The sequence below is a fragment of the Stegostoma tigrinum genome, chromosome 26 (genome assembly GCF_030684315.1).
Source record: "Stegostoma tigrinum isolate sSteTig4 chromosome 26, sSteTig4.hap1, whole genome shotgun sequence".
Lineage (NCBI taxonomy): Eukaryota > Metazoa > Chordata > Chondrichthyes > Orectolobiformes > Stegostomatidae > Stegostoma > Stegostoma tigrinum.
Window position 1 is genome coordinate 39984971 of NC_081379.1, and position 26599 is coordinate 40011569.

At 44.1% G+C, this 26599-nt stretch overlaps 1 protein-coding gene across 4 annotated transcripts in view; it reads left to right on the forward strand.

Moving 5' to 3' along the window:
- The window catches only part of LOC125464067 (solute carrier family 2, facilitated glucose transporter member 11-like), a 74294-nt gene that overhangs the window by 31885 nt on the left and 15810 nt on the right, over positions 1-26599 (forward strand). For all 4 annotated transcript variants that reach the window (XM_048556080.2, XM_048556078.2, XM_059655116.1 and 1 more), the window contains 4 exons: positions 8319-8467; positions 9879-10066; positions 15618-15728; positions 16799-16900. In XM_048556080.2, coding sequence (XP_048412037.1) covers positions 8319-8467; positions 9879-10066; positions 15618-15728; positions 16799-16900 — 550 coding nt within the window. The remainder of the gene's footprint in view (positions 1-8318; positions 8468-9878; positions 10067-15617; positions 15729-16798; positions 16901-26599) is intronic.

The following is a 26599-nucleotide window of genomic DNA, read 5'->3' on the forward strand; positions in this document are numbered from 1 at the left end:
ATTTTCATCTGGATGTACCCAGCGATAAAATATAGAAGAAAGAGAGCCTTGTGCAATCAGATTTCTAACTCCCTTTTGTACATTCATGTGACTGGGTGATTTTAAATTCCCTTGTTTTGCAATTAGTTGCTTATTAAGTTCCAAGCAAAGATCGCACTGTTCTTGATAGGAGACCTGATTTCGAAACCAGAGTGGCCATGGGATCCTCTACATGCTGACAGGCATGGCTTATCTTGTGGTGTCAGTTCACCCTGTCAGGGGCAGACAACACTTAGTAATGCCCTAACCCAACCCTAACATAAAGCACTTTCTGCAAGGCTGGTGGAATATTGATAAGTTTTGGGAAACCCGGGCTAATTCTCCTGTTTCCTAATCAAAGGCGACCTGAACAGCCTGGGTTTACTGCCTGTACACATACATCGCTCAGACACAAACCAGAACACTCCTTCTCTGTTTAATAGCATGGAGCTGTGAAGTGAGACCCTAATGATGTCTGTGGAACTTGGCATCCACCACTTACACTTTTATTAAAACACTTGCCTGTTATCCATTGATTTTCCTCCTGTTTGCTGAAGATGTCGATTCCCTGCTGGAAATAGTTATTTTCTGTCAAAAATAATGAATGGGGGCACAACCATCTCTGGTATATCTGAATGTGAGAGCTACCAGTATTCTCGATGTATTGGTAGCTGCTGGAAACATGTGAGATGCCTTGGGTAGATATGCCAGTACCAATCCTTCTGGCTGGTATCAGTCTAAGGTACTGACGCCAACTGGCTAAGGAAGCTGGTGTGGATATTTTGGCAGAGGATAGCTCAATCTTAATGAGCGATAACATATAATTACATATTATGTAGTAGTTAGTTACATTACATTTCAGATACATGACAGTGTCACTAGACTCAACGTAAAATTAAGAGCATTTTGCTAATTAACATGAAGGAGAATCACTGGAGCATTTTTTGGTGAACAGATGCTGAATTCATCGGGCACACACAACAGTAGCTCTACCCAGGAATGATTTTTTTATATCCTGATAGGGCTGGGTTAACCCTATCAAGTACTAACTGTTTTGTACAACACTTGGTCATGTCCTTACCCAATCTTAATATTTCCTGCAAGTTTTGGGTAACCCAGGCCAGTTCTACAGTTTCCTAATCCAAGATGAATTCAACAACCTAATGCCAATTTGGAAGAAATTTATCAACTAGGTTAGGGTGGATTGGCCATGCTACATTGCCCATAGTGTGTGCAGGCTGGGTGTGCCAGCCAATGCAGGGAAATGCAGGGTTATAGGGTCGCTGTTGGTGGTTGGGTCTGTGTGGAGGGATGGTGTGGACTTGATGGATTAGCCTGCTTCCATGCTCTATGATTAATGTATTCAGATTCCACTTTTTGCACTAAAGCTGGAGGGGTCCAGGCGATCGGATTTAGTGCTAACACTCAGCTCAACGATGTGGGTGGCTCCACTTGCCTCAGGGTATCAATCAAAGGTTCAGTTCCTGCTCTGAACTAGGTAATGTTGGGCAGGCATTCTGTAAGAAAGGACAGTCAGGCCAATGGGGCCCGTCCAGTTTAAACATTGGATGTCACATGGTGCAGAGGGTAGTATTCCTGCTTCTGAGTCAAAAACTTTAGGTTCAGGTCCATTCCACGGCTTCCAAGGACCTTTGTAATGTGACTGAACAGGCCGTCCTGCAGGCCTTTCCAACAGGACAAGGTCAGAAGTCACACGTCCAAGTCATAGTCCAATAGGTTTATTTGAAATCACAAGCTTTCAGAGCGTTGTGCCATCTTCAGGTAGTGGATACATGAATCCAGGCAGACTGACACACTGGGTAAAATGCATTGGAAAAACTGCCAATGATGATATGTATTTTAAAATAATTCTAAGGTCTGTGAAAAAAAGAAATACCCTCATTAGAGAGAGAGAGGTTGTTCTTTCAGGAACAGGAAAGTTGTGAATACGTTTTATAACTCAGTTACTGAATTGTAGTGCAGATAGAAACTTAACTACCTGTTAGAAAATCAGCTTGGATACTTGGAGGTATTTTTCACATTGTGCAATAGCGTGGAATAATCATATACCGACAATCCATTCGCTATCTTTCCCATGACTACTTCCATTGACTTCAGTGGAAACAAAAGGGAATTTCTGTGTGGGGTAGGTGAATGTAACCTAGTAACCGGTGTTTGGCATAGATTTGCTGAACAGGACAGAGCAGCTACACAAAGCTGTACTCTTATAACTGTTGGGAAGAGATTTCTCTGAAGAACAGAAAGTGCAGCAATTTTGAAAGGCATGCTTTGAACCACAAGTGAACATGAGTTACAAACAGTACATTTTATAAATACTAGGATCCAAAATGAATGACTCCATCCTGACTTCAAGCTATGACTTTATTAACACAGCTTACAGGAATCCTGTGAATTTGCACAATTAAAAGATGATCTAATTAGTCAGGTTTATATTAGGTATGTCCTGCAGTGAGAGCAAGTCAACAGTGAGCGAAGAAACTTAGGTGATTGACGCAGAAGCACCAGGGTTTCTAGTTAGCAACAAGAACATATTCATTGCATTATGTTAATAGAAAAAATGAGGCCCAAATGGCAGAACAGTCATGGTCAAAGGGCAACATGCAAATCCTGAGGAGGATATCGCACAGGGGAGAAGAAAGCATATCTAATATGGGAAAACCATGTTGTCACTACAATAAGCTGAACCACTTTGCAAGCAAGTATATGGCTGAAGGAAGCACAGCAAACACATCCATCTGGCCGTTGGAACGATATCAGCTGAAGATTTTGACAAATCGCTCGATACCATACAAGTGAAGTAGGATGAAAGCAGTAGTGCCCCAATTACTTTCTAGATGTCCTTCAGGAGTTAGATATGGTTGTCAATGACATCGGCATCTCCATAGCTCCTGAAGAATGTGAACATCAACAATATGAGATAGTTAGTGATCTTTTGTAAGTAGAACCAACATTGGATGGTCTACTAGCTTATGGTGCAGGGACACCACGGAAGAAACCATTGTTGACCACAGTTAAGATTTGCTAGACAAAACTCACCCGATGGACCTGAAGCAGAAGAAGAATGAATGTAACTAAGGGTGTCTGAAGTCAAGTATATAGATCATGTACTGACAGCAAAACGTCTTAACCCAGATCTCAAAAAGAAAACCTGTTTAACGCACATACAATGGCAGGAAAGGAATATAGACAGGGTAAACAAAATTTTGAAGATCAAATGTCCATACCTCAAGGTGGGAAGTTATATTTCTCACAGTCCCTTTAATTTTATCAATAAGGACACTCCCTTGTCTTAAGGCTAATGGTCATTCTTTTGCTTGCTGTTTGATTAGGTGATACATTTTTTTGCTTTAGAATTCTTTCTTTTCAGTTTCTTGAGTTTTCTGCCTTCCCCACCACACACACACACACACACACACACACACACACACGGGGAGAGAGAGAGAGAGAGAGAAAGCAAGATGCATGCTTTCTGTCTGCAGGTTCTGGAAGTTTCTTCTTCTCTGCTGTGCTTGGCATTGCACTTATAGCTTTTCATTCTCTGTAGCTCAACCTATCAGAGGGCTGTTGTCCAGCACAATCATTAATTCACAAGATTATTGGTGCCATTCAGTCTCAAATGCTCCCAGTTATTGCTTCAAAAAGTAACATTGTATCTCAGTGTGTGAATAATATATGCCATGAATTGGGCACTAAGATTTGCTTGACAATCTAAGATGGCATACTGTATAAAGGAAACAGAGTAATTATCCCTTAGGAATAAGAATAATTGAGAGGAGAGGTTTACACACGCAAGTCATTAAGAGATTGAGTCAAGTGTGAAGAAGGTAAAAGATGTGCCTTACTGTCTAAACTTGAGCAACAGAATCAAGGCCCACATCTGCCAGGATAACAAAGTGTGAAGCTGGATGGACACAGCAGGCCAAGCAGCATCTCAGGAGCACAAAAGCTGACGTTTCGGGCCTAGACCCTTCATCTGCCAGTGATGTGCTGGTACTGAGAGCCGAGTTAAGTAAAATGAAAAGTCGGTGATGATATTTGTTTTCCAGAGAGCCCTGGACAAAGTTGGAAATAGATCTCTTCACAGTAGCTGACTATTCTGACTACTGAGAGGTGAGAAAGCTGACTTTAAGGACTACCAGTGAGATTACACTTCAATATTTGTGACGTTCTGACATTGTGATGAGTGACAGTGGCCCTCTGTTTGTTACGGAAGACTTCGTAGAAGATGAATAAAGTATTGAGAAATATAACACCTTCCATCATCCTCACACCGAGCCCTGTAAAACAGAAAGGCCGAGGCAGCAGTCACATAGCCAAAAGAATCTTAAACATGTCAAGCACACAAGGCAACCCTCAAAAGGCAAGGCCCATCATTGAAGGCCTGCACAAAAACCAAACTATTCTCCCCCTTGCAAAAAACACTACTGAAGCCAAACATAGTTACAGGTATGAGTTATGACCTCGAGACAAAACAGCAGAAAGCCATACATCATTTCGATCAAGTTGAGAAACCTTAGCCAGAATTGAGCACTGGAGAATCAATCAGGGTCCAAGCCTCCCACAGCCTCAACCATAGGCAACGCAAGTGCCAGCTGGACATGTGCAGACCATTGGTTGCCCCAATCCTGTGCAATGTAAGTGAATGACTGGATATATTGTCACAGGACCACACTCACAGCTGGAGAAGCTGTTCCCCTGCTACAGACAGTCAATCAAAAGATGCAAACTCGCTACACATTCAGTTTTCAGGTCAATCATCAGACCAAGGTGTCAACACCGATGACAGAAATTACACTTACACAGAAATGACACTCCCTGGGATAGAAACATCACCAGATGAGCAGCCAACAACAATGTGCCCAACATTGTGTCCAGGGCATATAAACTCAACCAGGCAAGTGAGGAATATTCCATCACACTCCTCTCTTGTGCCTTATAAACAGACAGAGTAGAATAATGAACTGTTAGAGCATGGGAATAGTTCTGTATATATTGTGACTTGGATAACCAAAAATATATATGTACTGGCCTGAGAATGGTGTTTTCTTTTTGTATGATCACGGAGATATTATGAATAGAAATGCAACCCTTACCAATGTGCAGAGATAATGGGAACTGCTGATGCTGGAGAATCCAAGACAACAAAATGTGAGGCTGGATGAACACAGCAGGCCAAGCAGCATCTCAGGAGCACAAAAGCTGACGTTTCGGGCCTAGACCCTTCATCAGAGAGGGGGATGGGGTGAGGGTTCTGGAATAAATAGGGAGAGAGGGGGAGGCGGACCGAAGATGGAGAGAAAAGAAGATAGGTGGAGAGAGTATAGGTGGGGAGGTAGGGAGGGGATAGGTCAGTCCAGGGAAGACGGACAGGTCAAGGAGGTGGGATGAGGTTAGTAGGTAGATGGGGGTGCGGCTTGGGGTGGGAGGAAGGGATGGGTGAGAGGAAGAACAGGTTAGGGAGGCGGAGACAGGTTGGACTGGTTTTGGGATGCATCCTGGTTTGCTGCGGTCATGTGGCCCAATACCATAGACACTGGGAGAATTTTCAGTGAAGTTACGGTACAGACTGGACAGTTGTCTTAAGAGCTCAACATAATCGACATTATAACCAGTCCTGGTACTCACCAATCCAGTAAATGGATTGCAATCTGCTCCCAACTTTATAGTCGCCTTGTAACTACAATTATAATGTGGGGAGCACAATAGTCTATTATCACACAGCAATGTCTCATAGACATTGGGATTCATTCCAGGCCTGTAGATCTTGGAAAATGACCAGATAATTTTATTAAAAATGATGTTGGTTGAGGATAATATTGGCCAAAATAATGCTCCTGTCTATCTTCAAAGTATAGCCACCTGAGAGAGCACGCCGTGCCTTGATTTAACTTCCATTCAAAGGGTGACGTCTCCAACAGTACAGCACTCCCTTGGAATGCTACTTGAGTTTCAACATAGTTCAAGTCTATGGTGCATGGCTTGCATTTACGACATTCTGATTCACAGAAAGATTCACCAACAGAGTCATGGGATGGCACGGTGGCTCAGTGGTTAGCACTGCTGCCTCACATTGCCAGGGACCCGGGTTTAATTCTACCCTCAGGCGACTGTCTATGTGGAGTTTGCACGTTCTCCCCGGGTCTGCGTGGGTTTCCCTCCGGGTGCTCCGGTTTCCTCCCACAGTCCAAAGATGTGCAGGTTAGGTGCATTGGCCATGCTAAATTGCCCGTAGTGTTCAGGGAGGTATAGATTAGATCGGTTATAGCAGGGTGTGTCTGGGTGTGATGCTTTGAGGTTCAGTGTGGACTGGTTGGGCCGAAGGGCCTATTTCCACGATGTAGGGAGTCTACGATTCATGGTAGGGGTGGTGAGGGGAGCTGATAATGAACCACACTGGCCCACTTTGATTTTCCAGGCGGACAATCACAGATTAATTCCTTTTCAATTTGATCTGATTTATTATTGTCACATGTACCTTGGCACAGTGAAAAGGTTGGTTTTGCGTGGCAGAATAGGCAGATCATACCATACACAGTGCATCAGCGTAATAGAACAGAATACAATGTTATTGCATTAGAGAAGGTGCACAAAGAGCAAGATCAACATTAAATTAAAAATTTGCAAGGTCCATTCAGAAGCCTATTAGCAGGGAAAGAGCTGGAATCTCTTGGTGCCTGTGTTTAAGCTTTTGTATTTTTTACCTGACAGAAGATGCTGGAAGAGATTCTAACTGGAGTGGGAGGGGGCTGCCTTCAATCAACATATCAATTCTGCGCAGAATCCCATAGGGACAGTTTTATAAAGGACAGTTAGAAATCACAGTGCACAGGCCATTACATACTCAAGAGTTCTGTATCCAAAGAAAATGCAAATGAAAATTATGCCATCATTTTAAGTATGAAGTGAAGTCTTAGTAAGTTCGAAGCAAGATAAATATCTGCAGCTTTTAACTGAAAAGCACCAAAATAACGAGAAATATACATTAAGTGCTCACCTTGTAAGACAAGCCTGGAGCGAATCCCACTAGAAGAAGCAGCTCTAGTAGCCTGCAACTCTCTCTCCTTTAGTTGCAGGGCCTAGTCTCTTGATTTTGGCTCCACTGTGTTTTTCCTCCCCCTCATGCCTTCGTGCAGTTTCTCACTGAGATATTTGTACATTGTAATTACGAAGGGACATGAAGCTCATGATTTTAGGAACCTTCAGTAGGGAAACGGGTGGAGCCCGCTGAGTGTCCCCATCACTGGAATGCCAAACATTTACCCAGAATGTGGTCTTACTTTACTGCCCATGACTGGAGTAACATTCTTTTGGAACAGCGGCGAACTCTGTGTGAACCCACTCCACTTCTCGACAGTGAACATCACATTCCCCAATCACAGAACACGCCATATACCCCCCCCCCCCACAAGCTGCAACAGCAGGCTGAAGTAAGAAATCAACAACTAATCTGTAAGTATTGCAAAATCCTTTTAAATACAGTCACAATGCCACTGCAATGTTCTGCTGGACAGATTTACCACATCAAATCAAATCAGGTGCTGGGGCAACAAAATACCCCAAAGGAGTCATCCGATAGTATAGGGTACTGAAAACGTAAATGATTAAGTTATTTTGAATAAATGTGAAGAAGGGCTTATGGTGGGGTATAGTTGTGGTTAGTGGTGGATGCAAGCTTCCATTTTGAACACGAATCAGGATTCAATTTCCCTTACTAGTTTAATAAGGGACAATAAGATGGAGTTAAAAAAGATGAAGAGGCATGCATTTCTATCAAGTATACTTTTTATCCAAGCCCAGCCAAAATGGTATCTCAACTGAGATCATCTCACTTCCAAACCAGAATGCACCTCATTCTAGACCAGTGGGTGAATCACTGTGGACCAGAGAGTCTCTCACTCTAAACTAGAGGCTTTCCCACTCTAAACCAAAGCCTATCTCACACCAGACTGAAGAATATCTCACTCTAGGCTGGAGGGTAGCTCGCCCTAGATCAGATGGCATCTCACATTAGAATGTATGCCACCTTCCAGTAGACTAGAGAGTAGCTCACTCCATGCCAGTGGGTATCTCACTGTAGGCAGGAAGGTAACTCACGGGAGGTTATTTGACTCCAATCTGGAGGATCTCTCACTTTGTCATTTAATTTAATGTTTTATCCCCACTGTAAAATGTGTTTGAATTGAACAAGCTGTTTTTATAGTATCGATATGTCTTAGAAACCTTTGAAGTGATTGAATATATCTCAACTGCTGTGTTATGTGTTCTTTTTGTTTCTCCAGAGAAATTCTAGGCAGTGAAAGTGTATGGCCTTTACTGATGGCCTTCAATGCCGTACCTGCTTTTATACAGCTTGTTACTCTGCCCTGGTTTCCAGAGAGCCCCAGATACCTTCTGATTGACAAAGGAAATAGGGCTTTGTCCATGAATGGCAAGTGACAATAGCTTATCTCCTGGGTGATCTTTCTCACGTTGAAGTCCATTTCTGTAGATATAATATGGATATTAAGTGCCAATTATTTGTAACACTCAACAATACAGTTGATTTAGGCGACCATGGCACTAGATGTTGAGAAAGGTTAGGCATTTGGAAGAGTTTTGGTCCATTTATTTATGTGGAAGTGAAATCTCCGAAATTTCAGCCATTTCCTATTTGCTGTAGTGAATTGGAAATCTAACTATATGTTGTATAATGTTTGTAGCGTGCCATGATTAGCTACGCACTCAATCCACAGTGTTTAGGAATAGGCAGTTTAAGTAACTATTCCATTCTCCCGCATCAACAGTAACCACTGATCTCATTTGTACAGCTGATAGCTCTTTACCCAAGCCCCATTGCGTTGCCCTTCAACATATTGAGAGAATTTAACTAGTTTGGTGCCACATATTGGAACAACACTATGTTGTGAAATTCAGGTCTCACTGAGTCGCTGACTGAAAGGATGTTGGAGGCATCATAACATGTAGTCAGTACTTCCCAGAGGGAAAAGACTATTAAGAAAAATAGCAGCGATAATTGGAAATTAATGTACTGGTTGTAGTAGAGCTCCATTTTAAAGCTTACAGACCATTCGAGGCCAGCATGCATTATTCACAGATTTTAATTGCTTTTTACTTCCTGGGCACCAGTTTTGGTGAAGAGCTAGAAACCAGAAGAATAGGAAAATGGGATTATTGGCTAGCTCCTTATCAGCTAGTACAGTACAGACATGAGGGGCCTTGTGGTCTCTGTCCCTGCCACAAATTTCAATGATTTTATGAAGGGCTGTTTAACAAGTAATTGTTGAGGAGTAGCCATCTTCATCAATATTTCTAAAGTATTATAATGCAAATGACTATTTTGTCGAGGGCCTTATTTCTAAACAGTCGTGTAATTCCAGAATGAATTTCTCCATAGTTGAGGTCAAGTCTTCTGCACATTGATAATTATCAATTACTCGACCCTCAAATGTAGAGACTGTAAGCTTCACGTCTGCTTAATTCTAGGTTGTGTATACAGCTGACACTCGAACAGTAGAGTCTGATATCATCATGACTGTACTGGGAAAGGGCTTAAAGGAAAAACTCCAACAATTTAATTCTAATTGATGTGTTGAACTTGCTCAGGCTCAGGCTTCCAAACTAATCATTCTGTCCAGGCTCATGTGGCGTTCATGAAGATTGCATTAAGACTTTGCCAAAAGCACTTTTCTGTAAACTATGATGCAGTGGTGACTGATCCACTGGTCTCCTCTCGTTGACTTTATCTGAAATACAAACAGTGCCTTAAAGCCACCTGAGCCATTCAGTGTTTTCTTGCCCTAAATTTGTATCTTCCCTCTTCTCGTCTGTTTCACTCTCAGCACTCCAAAGACTATGGGGCAAGCGCGATTTTAGTCAAGAGCTTGAGGAAATGCAGGCTGAACGGACTGCCATAAGGAATGAGCGCGCAAGAAGCGTGTGGGAGCTATGCACAGATCCCTCTATACGGAGTCAACTCCTTATCAATATGATGATGTCTTTTCTCATACAACTCAGCGGCATCAATGCAGTAAGTATTGCAAGAAATCGTCCATGGCTCTACACTACATCCTGGTGACTGCTTCAGGACTTACACAAAGGAACTGGCAAAATCCTCCACCCTCAGCAATGCTGGGATTCCCAAAGAGATGCAGAGAACGCAGGAGAACAGGCAGTAATTTTCAGGCTCGTGGCCTTTGCTTGGGAAGTTACCTGTGGTTCTCCCTTACGGATACTGAATGTTTTCCAGTGTTTTCGGTTTTCATTTTGTAATACCTTACTTCTCACTAATAAAGAGCAGGGGTTTTCGCTTGGTGTCCAAGGCAATGTCAACAAACATTGATTACATAGATGTTTCTTTCATTGCAGTTTATAGAATAAATTGTGAATAATTTGGCTGCCCTGTTTCTCGGCTGTAATATTGAGTATAGCAACTGTTGGTAGGTTCTTGTGATGCAGAGGTAGCATTTCTATCTATGAACCCTGTAGCCTGAGTTCAAGTCCCATTCTTGCTTGAGAGGTGTATGATTGAGCAGGTTGACTGGGTGATGTTTATCATTACCTGAGAACTGTTTTTGAAAGTTCTGAGGTTGTGAAAGGCACTTGATAAAGGTAAGTTAATTCCTCACATCAACCTATATTTTCCTCTGGAAATGATCGTCAAGTTGGGCCCGTTGTCTCTTGCAAAAGAAGGTTGAGAGGTGACCCAGTAGAGGACTTCAGAATTATGGAAGGTTGAAAGAGTGGATACAGAAAGAATGTTTCTGCTTGTGGGAACTAGCATAGCTGGAAGCTGTCAATATAAGACCGGTATCAAGAAATCCAATAGGGAATTCAGAAGAGAGTGGTGAGTATGAATGATTCATTGTCACATGTAACAAGGGAGATCCAGTGAACTCACCAGCAGACAGACAGTATAGATGCATTTACAGGAAAGCTGGACAAACTTACGAGAGAGAAGGGAATAGTGGGTTATGAGGATGGATTTAGATGAGAAAATAATGGGAGAGGCTTGCATGGCACACTAACACTGGTAGGGCCGAATGGACTTTCTCTGGGCTGTATTTCAATATATCCGAAGCTTTATACTTTCGGTCATCTTAGGTTGATGTGTGTATGATCATGGAGTCACCTGGCATGGAAACAACCAGTCCATGCTGAACATAATCCCAAACTGCACTAGTCCCACCTGCCTGCTCCTGGGCCATCTCCCTCCAAACCTTTCCTATTCACCTACCTATCTAAGTGTCTCTTAAACATTGTAACTGTGCCCACATCCATCACTTCCTCAGGAAGTTCATTCCATACACAAATCACTGTCTGTATAAAAAAAAGTTGCCTCTCATGTCCTTTTTAAATCTTTCTCCTCTCTTTAAAAATATTCATTCTAGTATTGAAATCCCCCACCCTGGGGAAACGACACCTAATATTCACCTTATCTATACCCCTCATGATTTTATAAACTTCTATAAGGTTGCCCCTCGGCCTCCTACGCTCCAGTGAAAATGTCTCAGCCTAACCTGATATCTCGAACCTGGTCGTTTGAATGTTTATCAGACACACATCGTGTTCTTCTCTATTTTTAGTCCAACTGTTCTTTTAAATGATTTTGTGCCCTGTTTAGGAAGGGAAGAGGAATTCGATGTAGATAATTTAAACGTACACAGAGTAAACTCACCAAATGTGGTCCCCCTGTTTATAACTTGAATAACCTACTCTTAAATATGGTGTAAGTCAACTCCATCTTGCTTTGGAGTTAGATATAGTAAATGCGGTGAATACTGGCATCAACCCACTCACTGTCAGTGAGTCATTTCAGGCAGCCTCACCTCTGCAAGGGCATCTGCTTCCCATACCTCACTGCTGAGGGGTGTGGGAGTTTCTACAGTAGCTGACATCAGTGATAGTCATGACAAACATAATATGATGCAGTTAATATAAGGCAGCTGATGGGTTGTCATGCGATCTGAATTCCCATTTTAAAATTCACTTTTCACGATTCAGCTGAGAATTGAGCCGTATGACAAATGGGTCAATTGGTTTAACACGCAGATCAAGGTAAATTTTGAAGGAACGTTATTCTGAAGTGGTAGCTGTGTGGAAATTCAGAATCTGAATACAACAACAACTCGCAGCTATGTAGGACCTTCAGCACAATAAAGCATCAAATTGCTTCACAGGCATATGTTGAAACATCATTTGACATTGAGCCATATAGGGTGATACTGGGGCTGACATGGTCAAAGAGACACGCTTTAAGAAGTAACTTAAGAGAGAGAAGCGAGGTCGGGAGGTGGGGAGACTTAGGGAGTGAATTCCAGAGCTTAGGGTCTCGGAAGCTGAAGGCATGTCACAACTAAAATAAAGGATACCCAAGAGGCCAGTAATTCGTAAGTTCGGGTATGAACTAACGGCATTTATAGAGTTAGGAAGAGGCAAGGCTATGAACAAATTTGAAAACAAGGATGAAAATGACTAAAGCAACACACTGCAGAAACAAATGTAGGTCATTAAGCACAAGGTGTTGAATGAATTAGATTTGATTCATTTATGTCCAGAGACAGCGGAGTTTGGCTGATCCATAGTTTAAGGAAGGTAGTCCGTGGGTGACCAGCCAGGAATGCAATGGAATGGTTGAGCTGTGTATGGTAACGAAAACCCAGATGAGGGTTTCAACAATTGATAAACTAAGGCAGAGGAGATGTCAGGCGATCAGAAATGGCTGGACTTAGCGATGGTGTGGATAGGGGTCAATATCTCACCTTGGGGTCAACCTTCAGATCAAAGCTGTGAACACTTTGGTTCAGCCTCAGAATGTTGCTAAGGAAATGGATGGCGTTGTTTCCTCGGGAACACGGTCTGGATTGGGACCATAGACAATGAGTGGTACTTAGTGGAAAAAGCAGGATGGACAGCCAGTAAGAGCCATGCATTGCCTCCTCTCAGGAACGTCTGCCAAATTAGGTGCCAACTGGGCACCTTACTAGGCAATGGCAGACCTAACTCTGGGCTTAAGGACCAGAGATATAAAACCCTGAGACAACTGAGATGGTGAGGTAGAATTGATTGTCATCTGCCTACATGTGGAAAGTGATACTGTCTGATGAGCTGAGGGAGGTAAGGATGGAGGGAACAACATGAATAATGGTTTATGAATGGATGAACAAGGCATTGCATGTGGTTCTCTGACTGTAACTTGATAGGTAAGAGTGGAACCAGGTGAGTGTAAATCCATGCAGTTGGACAATGGTGGAGACTCGGAGGAGGATGGTCTGCTTAACCTTTTTAAATGCCGATAGTGAGTCAGAAAGGATGAGGTGGCAAGTTTACCTTTGTCACAGTAACACAGGATATCGTTTGTACTTTTGATGTCAGCCATCCAGCGTTGTGATAGGACAGAAACCTGACCAAGTGGAGGGATTCATCCATGGAGTTCTAGGAAAGAAAGCCATGGATTTAGGAGACGTTAATATGTCGAGGGATTTTTGAGAGGAATGGGAGGTTGGAAATGGAGCACTTTTTTTTTGGATGGTACAATCAAGGCGAGGGGGGGGTGATACTGGCAGATTAGAAGGAGAGACTAACATGGAGAAAGGAAGGTGGGTGGTCCACAAGTTATTGGGAATTGAGGGCGCTGGAGGAAGATTTCCTGGATGAGCACAGAGATATAATGAGGGGAGATAATAGAGAAATTACAGAAACAAACAAGCATGAGGATAGGGTAGGAGAAGCTTTAGAAGCATTTTGACTTTTATTCAGACAGCTGACCCGACGGCATCAATCTTAGTGACAAATCCATGAGCTACTTCATACTTATGGTTGGAGATGGATGCAGATTGAGGACAAAAGTTTAAGAAAACATTTTTGAGTGGAAAAGAAACCAAAGCTCTTTTAAACTGTTATTATTTTATACAAATGAATTGCCAGTGGCATTGTACATGACCAATAGATAAATATTTCTTGGTTGATGCAAGATGGCAATGGAGAGGGAATTGAGAAAATAAGTTCATAGCAGCACCTATTGGTAAGAATCTGCAATGACAGCAAAACAACCTCTCACCTCGCTTTACATCAACAGTTTCCAAGTTAAATTTTTCTTTGCTCTTCATTCAGTTTCCCTCGTTTTACTGGGGGTCAGTGCAAGGTTATGCAGCCAAGTTTCTCCATCTCCTCCGGTCAGTCAGCCATCATTCCATTCCCCTGGAGGTTTCCTGTGACTTCCTGTTGACCCTCATGTTTTTCTCCATCTTCCAGGGCATTTTCCATCTTTAACTTCGCTACAATACCAGCCACCCTCCCTTGCAACAGATCACCGCACCACTCCAATCCCTTCCCTATTTTCTAAGGTGCTGTCACTGGCTTCACTGATCCCCTGAGGTGCAGGTTCCTGATTTTGTCTTTTTTTAAAATTCCACCAACCCGTCACATCCATCTCTTGACCTTATTGTGGCCTAGACAGTAGTCCCCTTCTCTTGGTGTTTGCTGGGTCATTGGTGACAAGATAAATGTCATCGGTGATCAGGACAACAGGAAGCTGAGTAAGGGAATGCAGTAAACACAAGATACTTCATGTGGACAAGTTAATGCAAAGAGCAGCATGGTGGCCCAGTGGTTAGCACTACCATCTCACGGCACCAGGAACACCAGTTCGATTCAACCCTTAGGAAAATGCCTGTGTGTAGCTTGGTATATCTCCTGTGTGGGTTAACAAGGTGTAGAGCTGGGTGAACACAGCAGGCCAGGCAGCATCACTGGAGCAGGAAGGCTGACGTTTCCGGTCTGGACCCTTCTTCAGAAACAGGCGAGTGTGGAGCGGATGAGGGTGTCATGGAGAGACCGGTCTCTCCGGAAGGGACTTAAGGGTGGGGACGCAAATATGTCCTTGGTAAAATCTCCTCCCTCCCAGTGTGGCTTTCCTCCCACAGTCCAAGGATATCCAGGCTGAGTGGATTGGCCATGATAAATTGTCCAGTGATGTAAGGCTTGATGGATTAGCAATGGGAAATGCAGAATTACAGGGATGAGTTGGGATATTTTTCAAAGGGTTGTAAAGGGCTGAATGGTCTGCTTCCACAGTGTAGGTATTGTCTGATATTTAGTAGACATGACATTGGAAACAAGAACAAGACAAATCTTCAGGTGAAAGAAAGTTGAAAGCCAAGGGACAATTTGAAGAGTAGATCCAGGTATAATTCAGTTCCACTTTTCATATTGCATAGAATTTCTGGTAGAGTTGAAACCCAAAACTTCTACTCACAAAGTTTTATTCTAATACAATGTTTTGAGATTGTAGAGCCGGTGTGTTTGGTTGTGGACGTTTCAACGCCCTGCTGGGTAACATCGTCAGTGTGCCTTCAGTGAGGCATTGGTGTTCTGTCCCACTTGTTATTTATATGCCTCTGTTTGTTGGGGTGGTTGGTATCACTTTCAGTTCTGCACTGGACACTGATGATGTTACCTAGCAGGGAGACGAAATGTCTATAATCAAACACACTGACTCGGCGAGCAAGTCTACCGCCTCATCTGCAACCCTGAGCTACAAATCTTTCCAAAAACTTTATTACTTTTTTTTTGTCTTCCAGATCTATTCTTATGCTTTTGAGATTTTCCAGGCTGCAGGAATTCCTGATGAGACAATACCATATGTGTCCATTGGAACAGGACTGATTGAAATGTTTACATTACTGATCTGTGTAGGTACAATTCTCAACTGAGTTATTGATGTTGGGAAGAATACAGATCATTGAGGCCTTCAATAGTTTTCTGTAACTGACTTTCTCCAAAATGAGCTCCTCTTAGTAACTTATCCTTTTGCAATGGCTAGAGCTATTGAAGACTCAGTCTTCTCAGGGGCTCACCAGGTCATGGATGATATTCATTATATACAAAGAGTTTTTGGTTGCTCAGTGCCACTGAGTTCAAGCTAGCTCCTATGGGCCAGCATTCTCTGCCAATAAGCCAGGTGGTCTCCTTCCTTGAGAAAGGATGTACTGGCACTAGAGGGGGTGCAGAGGATGTTTTTGGGTTGATTCCAGAGTTGAGAGGGTTGGCTTGTGAGGACAGATCGAGTAGATTGGACTGTACTCATTTGAATTTATAAGATTGATGGGGGGTGATCTGCTAAAAACATGTAAAATTATGAAGGTAATACAAGCAGGGAAGTTGTTTCCACTGGCAGGTGAAACTAGAGCCTTGGTGGGAGGGAGCATAGCCTCAAAATAAGTGGGAGTAGATTTAGGACTGAGCTGAGGAGGAACTCCTTCACCCAAAGGTTTGAGGATCTGTGGAATTCCCTGCCCAGTGAAGCAGTTGAGGCTTCCTTGTTGAATGTATTTAAGGCAAAGATAGATAGATTTTTGAATAGTAAGGGAATTAAAGGTGATGGTGTAAGTGGAGCTGAGTCCATGAAAAGATCAGCCATGATCTTATTGAATGGCAGATCAAGCTCGAGGTGCCGGATGGCCTACTCCTGCTTGTGTTTCTTACATTCTTATAGCAGTAAGAACTGAGAGTTTCAAATCACCTAATGCTACCTGAAGCTCAGTGACAGACGTCCCTACGATGCACGGTAAGTGGGTCCACTTAACTTGAGTTTATAACAGAAGGCCCACATTAGAGACTTGTGGGGACATAGAGAAATCTGTCTGAGCCAAATTCAACATTTGCAGTTGACTCATCCTGGTTTCCTCTTGCGGCCGGTTATGGGATATCTTCAGGATATTGTTGTTACTGAATGTCTTCATTTGTGTATCTCATTCCTCAGGCATTCTTAGTTGAACGTGCTGGGAGAAAAACACTCTTCTGTGGAGGACTGGGGCTCATGAGTCTGTGGACAGTGCTCCTAACAATTACCTATTCACTGCAGGTGAGTGACAGTTAGGGTTGAACCGAGAGAAAGTGAGCTGTGATCGTCGACAATATTCTCTTAAACTGGCATGAAGAATTGTTTAGGTCTGGGTTTGTAACTCTCTCTGTTGGAAAGTCCAGAACTCCCAACATTGGATTCAAAGAGTGAGAGAACAGATCTAGTCCTTGGAGGGCCAAGTTAAAATGCTTCATATTTGTCCTTTGGGCTCTAGCAGGAAGGTAGGTGATTACAAAGACTGATGTGTGTCTGAAAGGTTCAATTGCAATTGGAATGGAACTCCACAGATGACTGAGATGTGGATGAGTTGTTAGTTCAGAATTTTCTCTCCTTGCACTTACCATCTTACTTCTGATGTGTGCTTTGTTCATGAGGTTTGTTACAGATTTGAAATGTGAGTGACGCTGTATTGAGGAGTCGGGATACCTCGTGGTTGAGCAGAAATGCGTATGTTTGCCTATGTCTCTTAGGGACAGTGGGATACAGGATTTCAGAATGAACATTGGCAGAGAATTTCAAAGGTTGGGTGTCATAATTTGCCGGTGAAATTAACGCAATGGTGCTCAGAGCTGGTAACTGTTCCATAACAAAAACAGAGAACTAAGATTGTGTGTAGGTCTTACTCAGTTGAACAAAGCAGTAAGGAGGAAAATTCACTCCGCTTAGTCTGTCGATGATAATATGGAAAAACTGGCAGCAAGCATGTTTTTCACAAAATGTGATGCAAGAAGTGTTTTCTGCAGACCTGCTTAGACCAAGAGTCAAGATTACTGACGCCATTTACTATGTCATTCTGACAGTGTTGCTTCTACAATTTGGGATCTCCTCCCCAACAGAGACTTCCTAATGAGCAATTGCCTAGAATCCTGGAGGAGAAACTGGACAAGTTTCCAACTGGATGACATTCTTGTTCATGGTAAAACAAAACAAAAGTTACTTTCTACTGATGTTTGAGTAAATTACACTTCAGGCTTATTCACTATAGCAGCTATATCTGTCAGTATTGGAACAGTTGCTCCTATATGTAGTTTCAATTCTGTTTTGAAGCCTTGTCCCTTTAGGTAGGTGGTACAGAATGTGTTTTGGATCTCTTTGACCTCTCCAGGAAAGGTTATCTTCACCTTTTGTTCTGTACCTTTAGCTTCTTGGACCTTCCCCGTGCTGCATGATTTCCATTTCTCTGGAAACTTTCCTTTTCAGGACTTTTTCTTTGTCTTCAATTTCATCATCAACAGTAATCTTGACTCTCAGGGGATTTGCAGAAAACACTTTTTGCATCAAATTTTGTGAAATACATGCTTGCTGCCAGCTCTTCACATTATCACCAACAGACTAAACGTGATGGATTTTCCTCCTTGTTCAAGTGCAAACTGGAATGTGAAAACTGGTCTATTTAATGGCGAGAGCTTTGGTGGAACCTGAACTGAGATACTCAACTGTAGAGAAGGAAGCGTTAGCAGTTACCTGGGAACATAAATGCATCACAGCCTGTCTCATGGGACTGAAAGTTCAGTTTGAGAAAGACAGTAACATTATTGGGTTGAAAGAAACCACAAACATGCCTCTGTGTGTACAAATCTTTAGGCCCAGGTTGATGAGATACAATGACGGTACAGTGTTGAACCTTACAGGGGTCTGATGGAGGTTATGGCAAAAATTTGTAGCAGGATTAGATGAGAAGCCTAGTGAGGCGTACTCCCTTGGTGGGAACATCTTGGTCCATCTTTGATGCTTTTGACAAGAAGCGGGGTTGAGATTCTCATTAGGCAGTGGTGAGTTGCCAATTATGTGGGATTCTTGTTTGTTAAATGCCTTGTTAGTGGAACCAACTCCTCCCCCCTCCCCCCACAACCCCTGTTAATATTAATCTGTTATTGATCTCACCAAACAAGCCAGGCACTGAGAAACCTCCACGTGGATTCCAGAACAGGCGCTTGGTGAATTCAGCCCACCACTTCCTCCAAAGAAACTCCATGTTGCTCAGCAGCTCAGGGAACAATCCCCGGGCACCAGATGCACGCATCCCTTGTTGCTGGGCTTAGCTTCAGGCAGTTGCCCATCTCTCGTGACCATCATGGCGCCTCTCCAATCCACTGGCAGGGAGCTCTGGAAGCACGGCCTGGCATTGCAAGGGTGCACTAGTGCCCAGTGTTGAAAAGCTGTAGCAGGGACACCTCGTGTACAGGGTCCGATGCCCGGCTCAGGGCTTGGACTAGGCTGTATCTCAGGGGCTGCTTGCTTGCCACTCAGTTAGCACGCCCCAGTATGCTCACTACCTTGCCTGTTCAGTGCCAGGCAGTTCACACATGGCCAGGCAGTGTACCTTGCTGGTTGGCAGCCCTCAGTCTAGGGGGCAGGCATTTTGTTGTGCACTGTCTATCCCAGCAGCTTACCCAGCAAACAAAACCCCACAGGTGCAGCGAGAAAACAGCGTGTCTCTACTTCCCAGGGGATTAACCCTCGACAAAGTCCACAGAGGCACCCTTCAGTCAGAGATCCCAACACAGTAAATCAAGGGAAAGCTCCTGTACCAGTTCAGGGGGTCTGGTCAGGAGGGCTATCCCTCTACAATCCAGGATGTGAGTCATAGCCAGTCCTTCATTCCATTGTGGCTGGTTGGTGGTATGGACCACAGTTCATTAGCTCCTCCTGCAAAAGCTAAGGGGAAAGAAGGCCGGAGAAGGGGAACTGGACAAAGGTAGCAGCTGCCATGGGAAGAAGAGTTGGGGACTGGGGCCTGCAGGCTCGGAGGGGAAGAGGGGGCATTATAGGGGGATGGCAATTGTGAAAAGGGTTAACATGGAGCTGCCTGGGGTGGGAGAGATATGGGAAAACATGGATGGGAAGGGGTGATGTAGGAGGGGTTGTTTATCAATGGTTGGGGGCACCCTGACTTCAAGAGGTGGGGTGTACAGTTTGTGACCACACTTGGACACTTCATCATCCAGGGGTTGGTGGGGAAACTGGGCACATGCAGACAAGTTGGCTGGTGAGGTGCCAAGCTTATAGGCTTTACAGGTTGGGCAGCGCAGCGGGCATTCCAGTAGTTGGTCTGACTGAGATGGCCAGGCTGAGGCAGAAGACAGTGACAGGCAGAGCACTCACTGTCCACTCACTGTCGCCCTCCTCATTGAACTATAGAACCCACTACCGTGAAGATGAAGGCCATTTGGCCCATCAAATCTACACCAATCCTCCAAAGAGCATCCCACTCATTGACTCTATCCCTGCAACTCTGCATTTACCTTGGCTGACCCAACTGGCTTGCACATCCCTGGGCACTGTGGGTAATTTAGCATGGCCAATCCTACTTTTTTTCTTTATTCATTCATGGGACAAGGGTGTGGCTGACTAGACAGCATTTATTGCCCATTCCTAATTGCCTAGGGGGCAGCTAAGACTCAGCCGCATTGTTGTGGGTCTGGAGTCACATATAGGCCAGATCAGGTAAGGAACGGTTTCCTTCCCTAAAAGACATTAGTGGATGGGTGGATTTTTCCGACAATGGTCAACGGACACACGGTCATCATTAGTCTCTTAATTCCAGATAATTATTGAATTCAAGTTCCGCCATCTGCCATGGCAGGATTTGAACCTGGGTCCCCAGAACACTAACTGGGTCACTGGATTAACAGTCCAGTAATAATACCACTAGGCCATCGCCTCCCAGCTCCTGCAGCACCTAAAAGATGTTAGAACTTTGGAAGGGAAAGAACACCACAGCAGACCCATGGATCCTGAATCCCTGGCTGATTGAATGAATTGCCCCCTTGTTTGTACTGCATTCCCCTGTCCCAGATGTCACTGGCCAGCTCATTCACTTCAGCACCTTTGGACACAGAGGCTGCAAAAGAATAGCGACGTTGTAGGCCGAGGGCCAAAGGTGTCGGTCTAGTTCGTCTTGCTTCCAGATGCTGAGGGAGGCTTTCCCCACAGCCCTCCATACATGGGAGATGGAAGTGATGACTCATGTTCAAACAATAATACTTACAGCAACACAGACTGACAAATCACCAGGAGTAGGGTGCAATCAGTGACATTTATAAGTGTGCAAAATACCAGCCAGTGCAGTGTATACCCTGCTACCGAAGTGCCCTCGATAAATGTTCTCCTTACCACTCCCCCAGCTGTATGTCTGAATGCACTCCCTGGTTCCACAGCCATGGTAGAGGGAGCCTGCTCCCCTCATTAGACCATTGGCCCTGGAGGTTTGGTCTGGGAACCCCAGACGGGTCTTGTGTTTGGACAGACCAGATATCCTGAGGGTCTTCTCAGCAGATGTTAGTCAACCTTCCTCGGCGTGAGCCTCTAAAGAGCTGAAAGGATGGCGGGCGGGAAGGAGGTAGAGACTCTGGCTGCCTCAGGAGTGTCTTGACAGGTGATTTCTCAGGGGACTGTGTGCGGTGCTTCCTCTGGTTGGACGTTTCCTGGGCACCAAACTGCTCTCCTGGTGAGGAAGGGGGCACCCGGTACATATGCCAGTTCTCCACCCACCCTCACCTGAGGTGTGTATCTGAGGGAGCTGGGCCCAGCTCTCCGTGGCAACCACCAGCCTGTCCATGGAGGCAGCCAGACAGTCACATGACTTGCTGTAGCTTGTGTGCAATGTGGGCCATTGTGTGCCACATAAAGGAATAAGGATGTTGTAGGGGGAGGGCTGCCTGTGTCTCTCCCTGTACATGTGGGTGAAACCGCCTGAAGAAACAGCATGAAAGGCATGGAAGAGCAACACACTGGAGGCTATTGGTGCGAGCACGAAGCCCTCTACTACTCCATTAGTGACAATGGGGCAAAAAATTATCATGGGGCTGTCGCATTGCTGTGTTGAATTTCTCGGCCACCTTCCAAATTCCCTCATGGCTGACTGTATCAACAGTGAACCAACAAGCTGCAGAGTTCCCCAGTCCATCCTTTGTGTTTCTCCCAGAGCTGCCGAGCTATAAACACAACATTGTTGCTTCCTCGAGCTTTTCTGAAACTGCACAACTCCTAAGGCAGAAAATCCTGCAGCCAGCCCTTGTACTATGTGGTTCTGAAGAATTCTGGTGAAGACTTTGCTGGTGATGGAGAAGAAGTAGGATTTCACGATGATTATGGAAATCTGGAACCTTCTGTTCCACAGTGCTCTGATTGCTGATTCAGTTGAAGCTTCCAAAACGCAGGTCAAAAGTTTTGTGTGGAATGGGGGAGTCAGTGCCAGATGACAGCTAAGGCAAAATCACCATAAATGAATTGAATGGCAGAATAAACACCAGGGGCCTACGCCCATTGGTCAGTTTTACCTCTGATACAGTTCAGGCCAATCAGTAGGCTTGCCATTCACCCAGCTCATGAATGGGGCAGCATGGTGGCTCAGTCATTAGCATTGCTTCCTCTGTGTGCTGGGGACCCGAGTTTGATTCCACCCTCGGGCGACCGTCTGTGTGGGGTTTGCACATTCTCCCTGCATCCGCATGGGTTTCCTCTGGGTGCTCTGGTTTTCTCCCACAGTCCAAAGATGTGCAGGCTAGGTGGATCGGCCATGCTAAATTGCCTGTAGTGTTCAGGGATGTGTGGATTAGTTGGGTTCGAAGGGGAAATGCAGGACTATTGGGTTTGGGTGGGGTACTGCTTGGAGGAGCAGTGTGAGCTTGTTGGGCTGAATGGCCTGTTTCCACACTTTGGGATTCTATGAAAAGAAAAGTAGTCTTCAGTCCAGGGGAATAATGTTTATTGTTCGAATATTGTCATAAGATGGTGAAGTACAAAATAGAAATGCTTTGCTCAAAATATAGAAGGCACAACTTAGATTGCAGCTGCAATACTGCAAACAGTCTCTAGAAAAAGATCACTGGCTTTGGAAATAGTCCAGAGAAGGTTTGCTAGGCTGTTTCCCAGGTATGGAGGGACTGTCTTATGAGGCGAGGTTGAGCCTGTACTCATTGGAGTTTAGAAGAATGAGAGGCGACCTTACTGAAACATACAAGATTCTGAGGGCTTAACAGGGTAGATGCGGACAGGTTGTTTTCCCCTTGAGGGATAGTCTAGGACAAGAGGGCATAATCTCAGAATAAGGATTTCACCCATTTAAGACAGAGATGAGGAGGAATTTCTTCTCTCAGGGGGTAGGTAGGGGATCTGTGGAGTTCTTCATCACATAGGGCATTCAGTATATTCACGAGATAGATTTTTAATTAATGAGGGAATCAACGGCTATGAGGAATGGAAAGACCATATCTGTTTATTTTGTTTTATGTTTGATTGTGGACTGAATCAGCATAAGGATTGTTTTACAAAGGTCTGAGGTAGGAATTGCTGCACATTTGTAAAGTGAGTTACTGAGACTCATAGTGGGTTATTGTTTTCCTGTTGCTTTGCAAGCCCTAGGCCAAGATATAAGAGGATACACCAAAGCACTGGGGCATGTGTACAAGATGAGATTCCGCCAGTAACATATTGCCCACTGATCACAGTGGCTCAAACCAATCATGGATAACAAAGTCATCTGCCTAGCGACAACTCTCTGATTGGTTCCTGAGTAGCTGAACCGCTTGTGAGTGTGAACGATACAGGCAGAAGCTGGAAGGAGAGGTGATGTGTGTCTCTTTCTGGTAAAATACCTGAAACTAGTTGTTTTCTCCCCTCAGTTGCTATAAGCTGTTGCTTTTAACTATTGAGTCAAGTGCTTCATAATTTGTGAGCCGGTCGCTCTGCACTTCCTGTGCAGTAGTGAAAGAATGTGAAGGAAACACTGGGAAAGCTAAAGGACTTGGGAAACAATAGGAACTGCTTCACCTAGTCCTGAGGACCAGGGCCATTGAACTGCTTCCCCTATACTTTGGAGAAGCATCACTGAGTTAGAACTGATATTCATACAAGTTTTGACAGAGTAAGTTCTCTTCATGATAGGGCATGAGTGGGGACTTGTGGGCTGTGCAGAATTAATATGCCTGAAACTTGGAAGCCAATTTAAATGGACTCTTTGCTAAGTTTTTCCAGCAATTTCTGATTTTGTTTCTGACTTCCAGCATCCACAGTTCTTTGGGTGTATTTTGTTAAGTGGACTGTCACTGGCTCACTTACTGTGAACCTTGTCTTTCCCAGACACTCAGTGCAACTGTTTGTAAGCTGTATTTTTGTAACTTTATCAATAAACTAATTCTACTTTTCAGTAACCTTTGACTGAATTTGGTTTCACTTTTCTCATAGCTGTTTACTTGGAGCACAGCAGAAGTATATTCCAGTGATAAGGAAGAACTGTAGAAAAAGAGAGAGCCAGCCATGGATGTCTAAGGAAGTAAAGGAAAGTATCAGATTGAAATAAAAAACACGTACAAAAAAGCAAAGGATAGAGGGAAACTAGTAGACTGGGAAATCTTTAAAGGCCAACAGAAAGCCATAAAAAAGTTATAAAGAAAAGTAAGACAGATTATGAGAGTAAACTAGCTCAGAATATAAAAACAGGCAGCAAAAGTTTCTATAAGTATGTAAATTGTAAAAGAGTGGTGAAGGTAAACATTGGTCTTTTAGAGGATGAGAAGACCAATTTAATAACTGGGAATGAGGAAATAGCCAAAACATTAAACAGTTATTTCGTGTCGGGCTTCACAGTGGAAGACACAAATAACATGCTGAAAACTAGTGGCAAGAAGGTGAGAGCAGGCGAGGACTTAAAAACTATCATTATCAGGTAAGGAGGCAGTGCTGGGCAAGCTAATGGGGCTAAAGGTAGACAAGTCTCCTGGCCCTAATGAAATGCATCCCAAGATACTAAAAGAGGTGATTGGGGAACTAGCAAATGCACTAGTAATTACTTACCAAAATTCACTGGACTCTGGGGTGATTTCCCAGATTGGAAAACAACCAATGTGATGCCACTGTTTAAAATAGGAAGTAGACAAAAAGCTGGTAACCCTAGGCCAGTTAGCTTAACTTCGGTCGTGGGGGGGAAATGCTTGAATCTATCATTAAGGAAGAAATAGCAAGACATCTGGATATAAATTGTCCCATTGGGAATACCCAGCATGGGTTCATGAAGGGTAGGTCACATTTAACTAATTTGGTGGAATTCTTTGAGGACATTACTTGCATGTGGATAATGGGGAACCTGTGGATGTGGTGTATCTGGATTTCCGGAAGGCATTTGACAAGGTGCCACGCCAAAGGCTGCTTCAGAAGATAAAGTTGCATGGTATTACAGGTAATGTATTGGCATGGACAGAGGATTGGTTGACCAATAGAAAGCAAAGAGTGGGGGTAAATGGGTGTTTTTCTGGTTGGCGGTCAGTGGCTAGTGGCGCGCCTCAGGGATCAGTATTGGGACCGCAATTGTCTACAATTTACAAAGATGATTTGGAGTTGGGGACTAAGTGTGGTGTGTCCCAATTTGCAGATAACACTAAGGTGAGTGGTAGAGCAAGGTGTACAGAAGACACTGAAAGTCTGCAGAGGGATATAGATAGTGTAAGTGAGTGGGCAAAGGTCTGGAGATGGGGTACAATGTTGATAAGTGTGAGGTCATCCATTTTGTTGGGAATAACAGCAAAACAGACTGTGTTTTAAACGGTAAAAAATTGCAGCGCGCTGCTGTACAGAGGGGACTTGGGTGTCCTTGTGCATGAATCACCAAAAGTAGGATTGCAGGTACAGCAGGTAATTAAAAAGGCAAATAGAATTTTGTCTATCATTGCCTGAGGGATGGATTTTAAAAACAGGGAGGCTGTGCTGCAGCTGTATAGGTCCTGGTGAGGCCACACCTGGAGTACTGTGTGCAGTTTTGGTCTCCTCACTTGAGAAGGTATATACTAGCACTGCGGGGGGTGCAGGGGAGATTCACTCAGTTGATTCCAGAGTTGAGAGAGTTGAATTATGAGGAGAGACTGAGTAGACTGGGATTATACTCATTGGAATTCAGAAGAATGAGGGGAGATCTTATAGAAACATATAAGATTATGAAGGGAATAGTTAAGGTGGAGGCATGGAGGTTGTCTCCGCTAGCAGGTGAAACTAGAACAAGTGGGTATCACATCAAAATAAAGGGAAGCAGATGTAGGACTGAGGTCAGGAGGAACTTCTTTACCCAAAGGGTTGTGAATCTGTGGAATTCCCTGCCTAGTGAAGCAGTTGAAGCTACTCTGCTGAATGTGTTTAAGGCAAGGCTAGATAAATTTTTGAACAGTAAAGGAATTAAGGGTTGTGTTGAGTGGATGGGTGAGTGGAGCTGAGTCTCAGAAAGATCAGGCATGACCTTATTAAATGGTGGGGCAGGCTCGAGAGGCCAGATGGCCTACTCCTGCTCCTAGTTCTTATTTTCTTATGTTTGTAGTTCCCCTGGCCCCAGGCCGGACAAAGGGCATTTTCCAGCCCCATTCTATCGTACCAGCCCAGGCAACATCCTGCTCTGAACATCTCCACTGAGTGTTCTTCACCTGGTTTGGCCAGCTCCATCTTCTCTCTTCGATAGGTGGCATCTACTCTGCTGCCACTCAGACAGGGCACACGTGTTGGTGGTGAAGTGTGTGCCCCACCAGTCTCTGTGTCGCTAGGCACCTCTGATCTGTCCTCTGCAACACTACCTCGTTGGTGACTCCAGCAATGCCCAGCATCTTGCAAAGGGAATGATGGAGAAAGGCATCCACTTTACCTCAGACCTTTGCTGTTGTCTTCTACGTCTCTCTGGCAAAGATTGCAGTTGGTATGATGGCAGATGTATGGACTCAC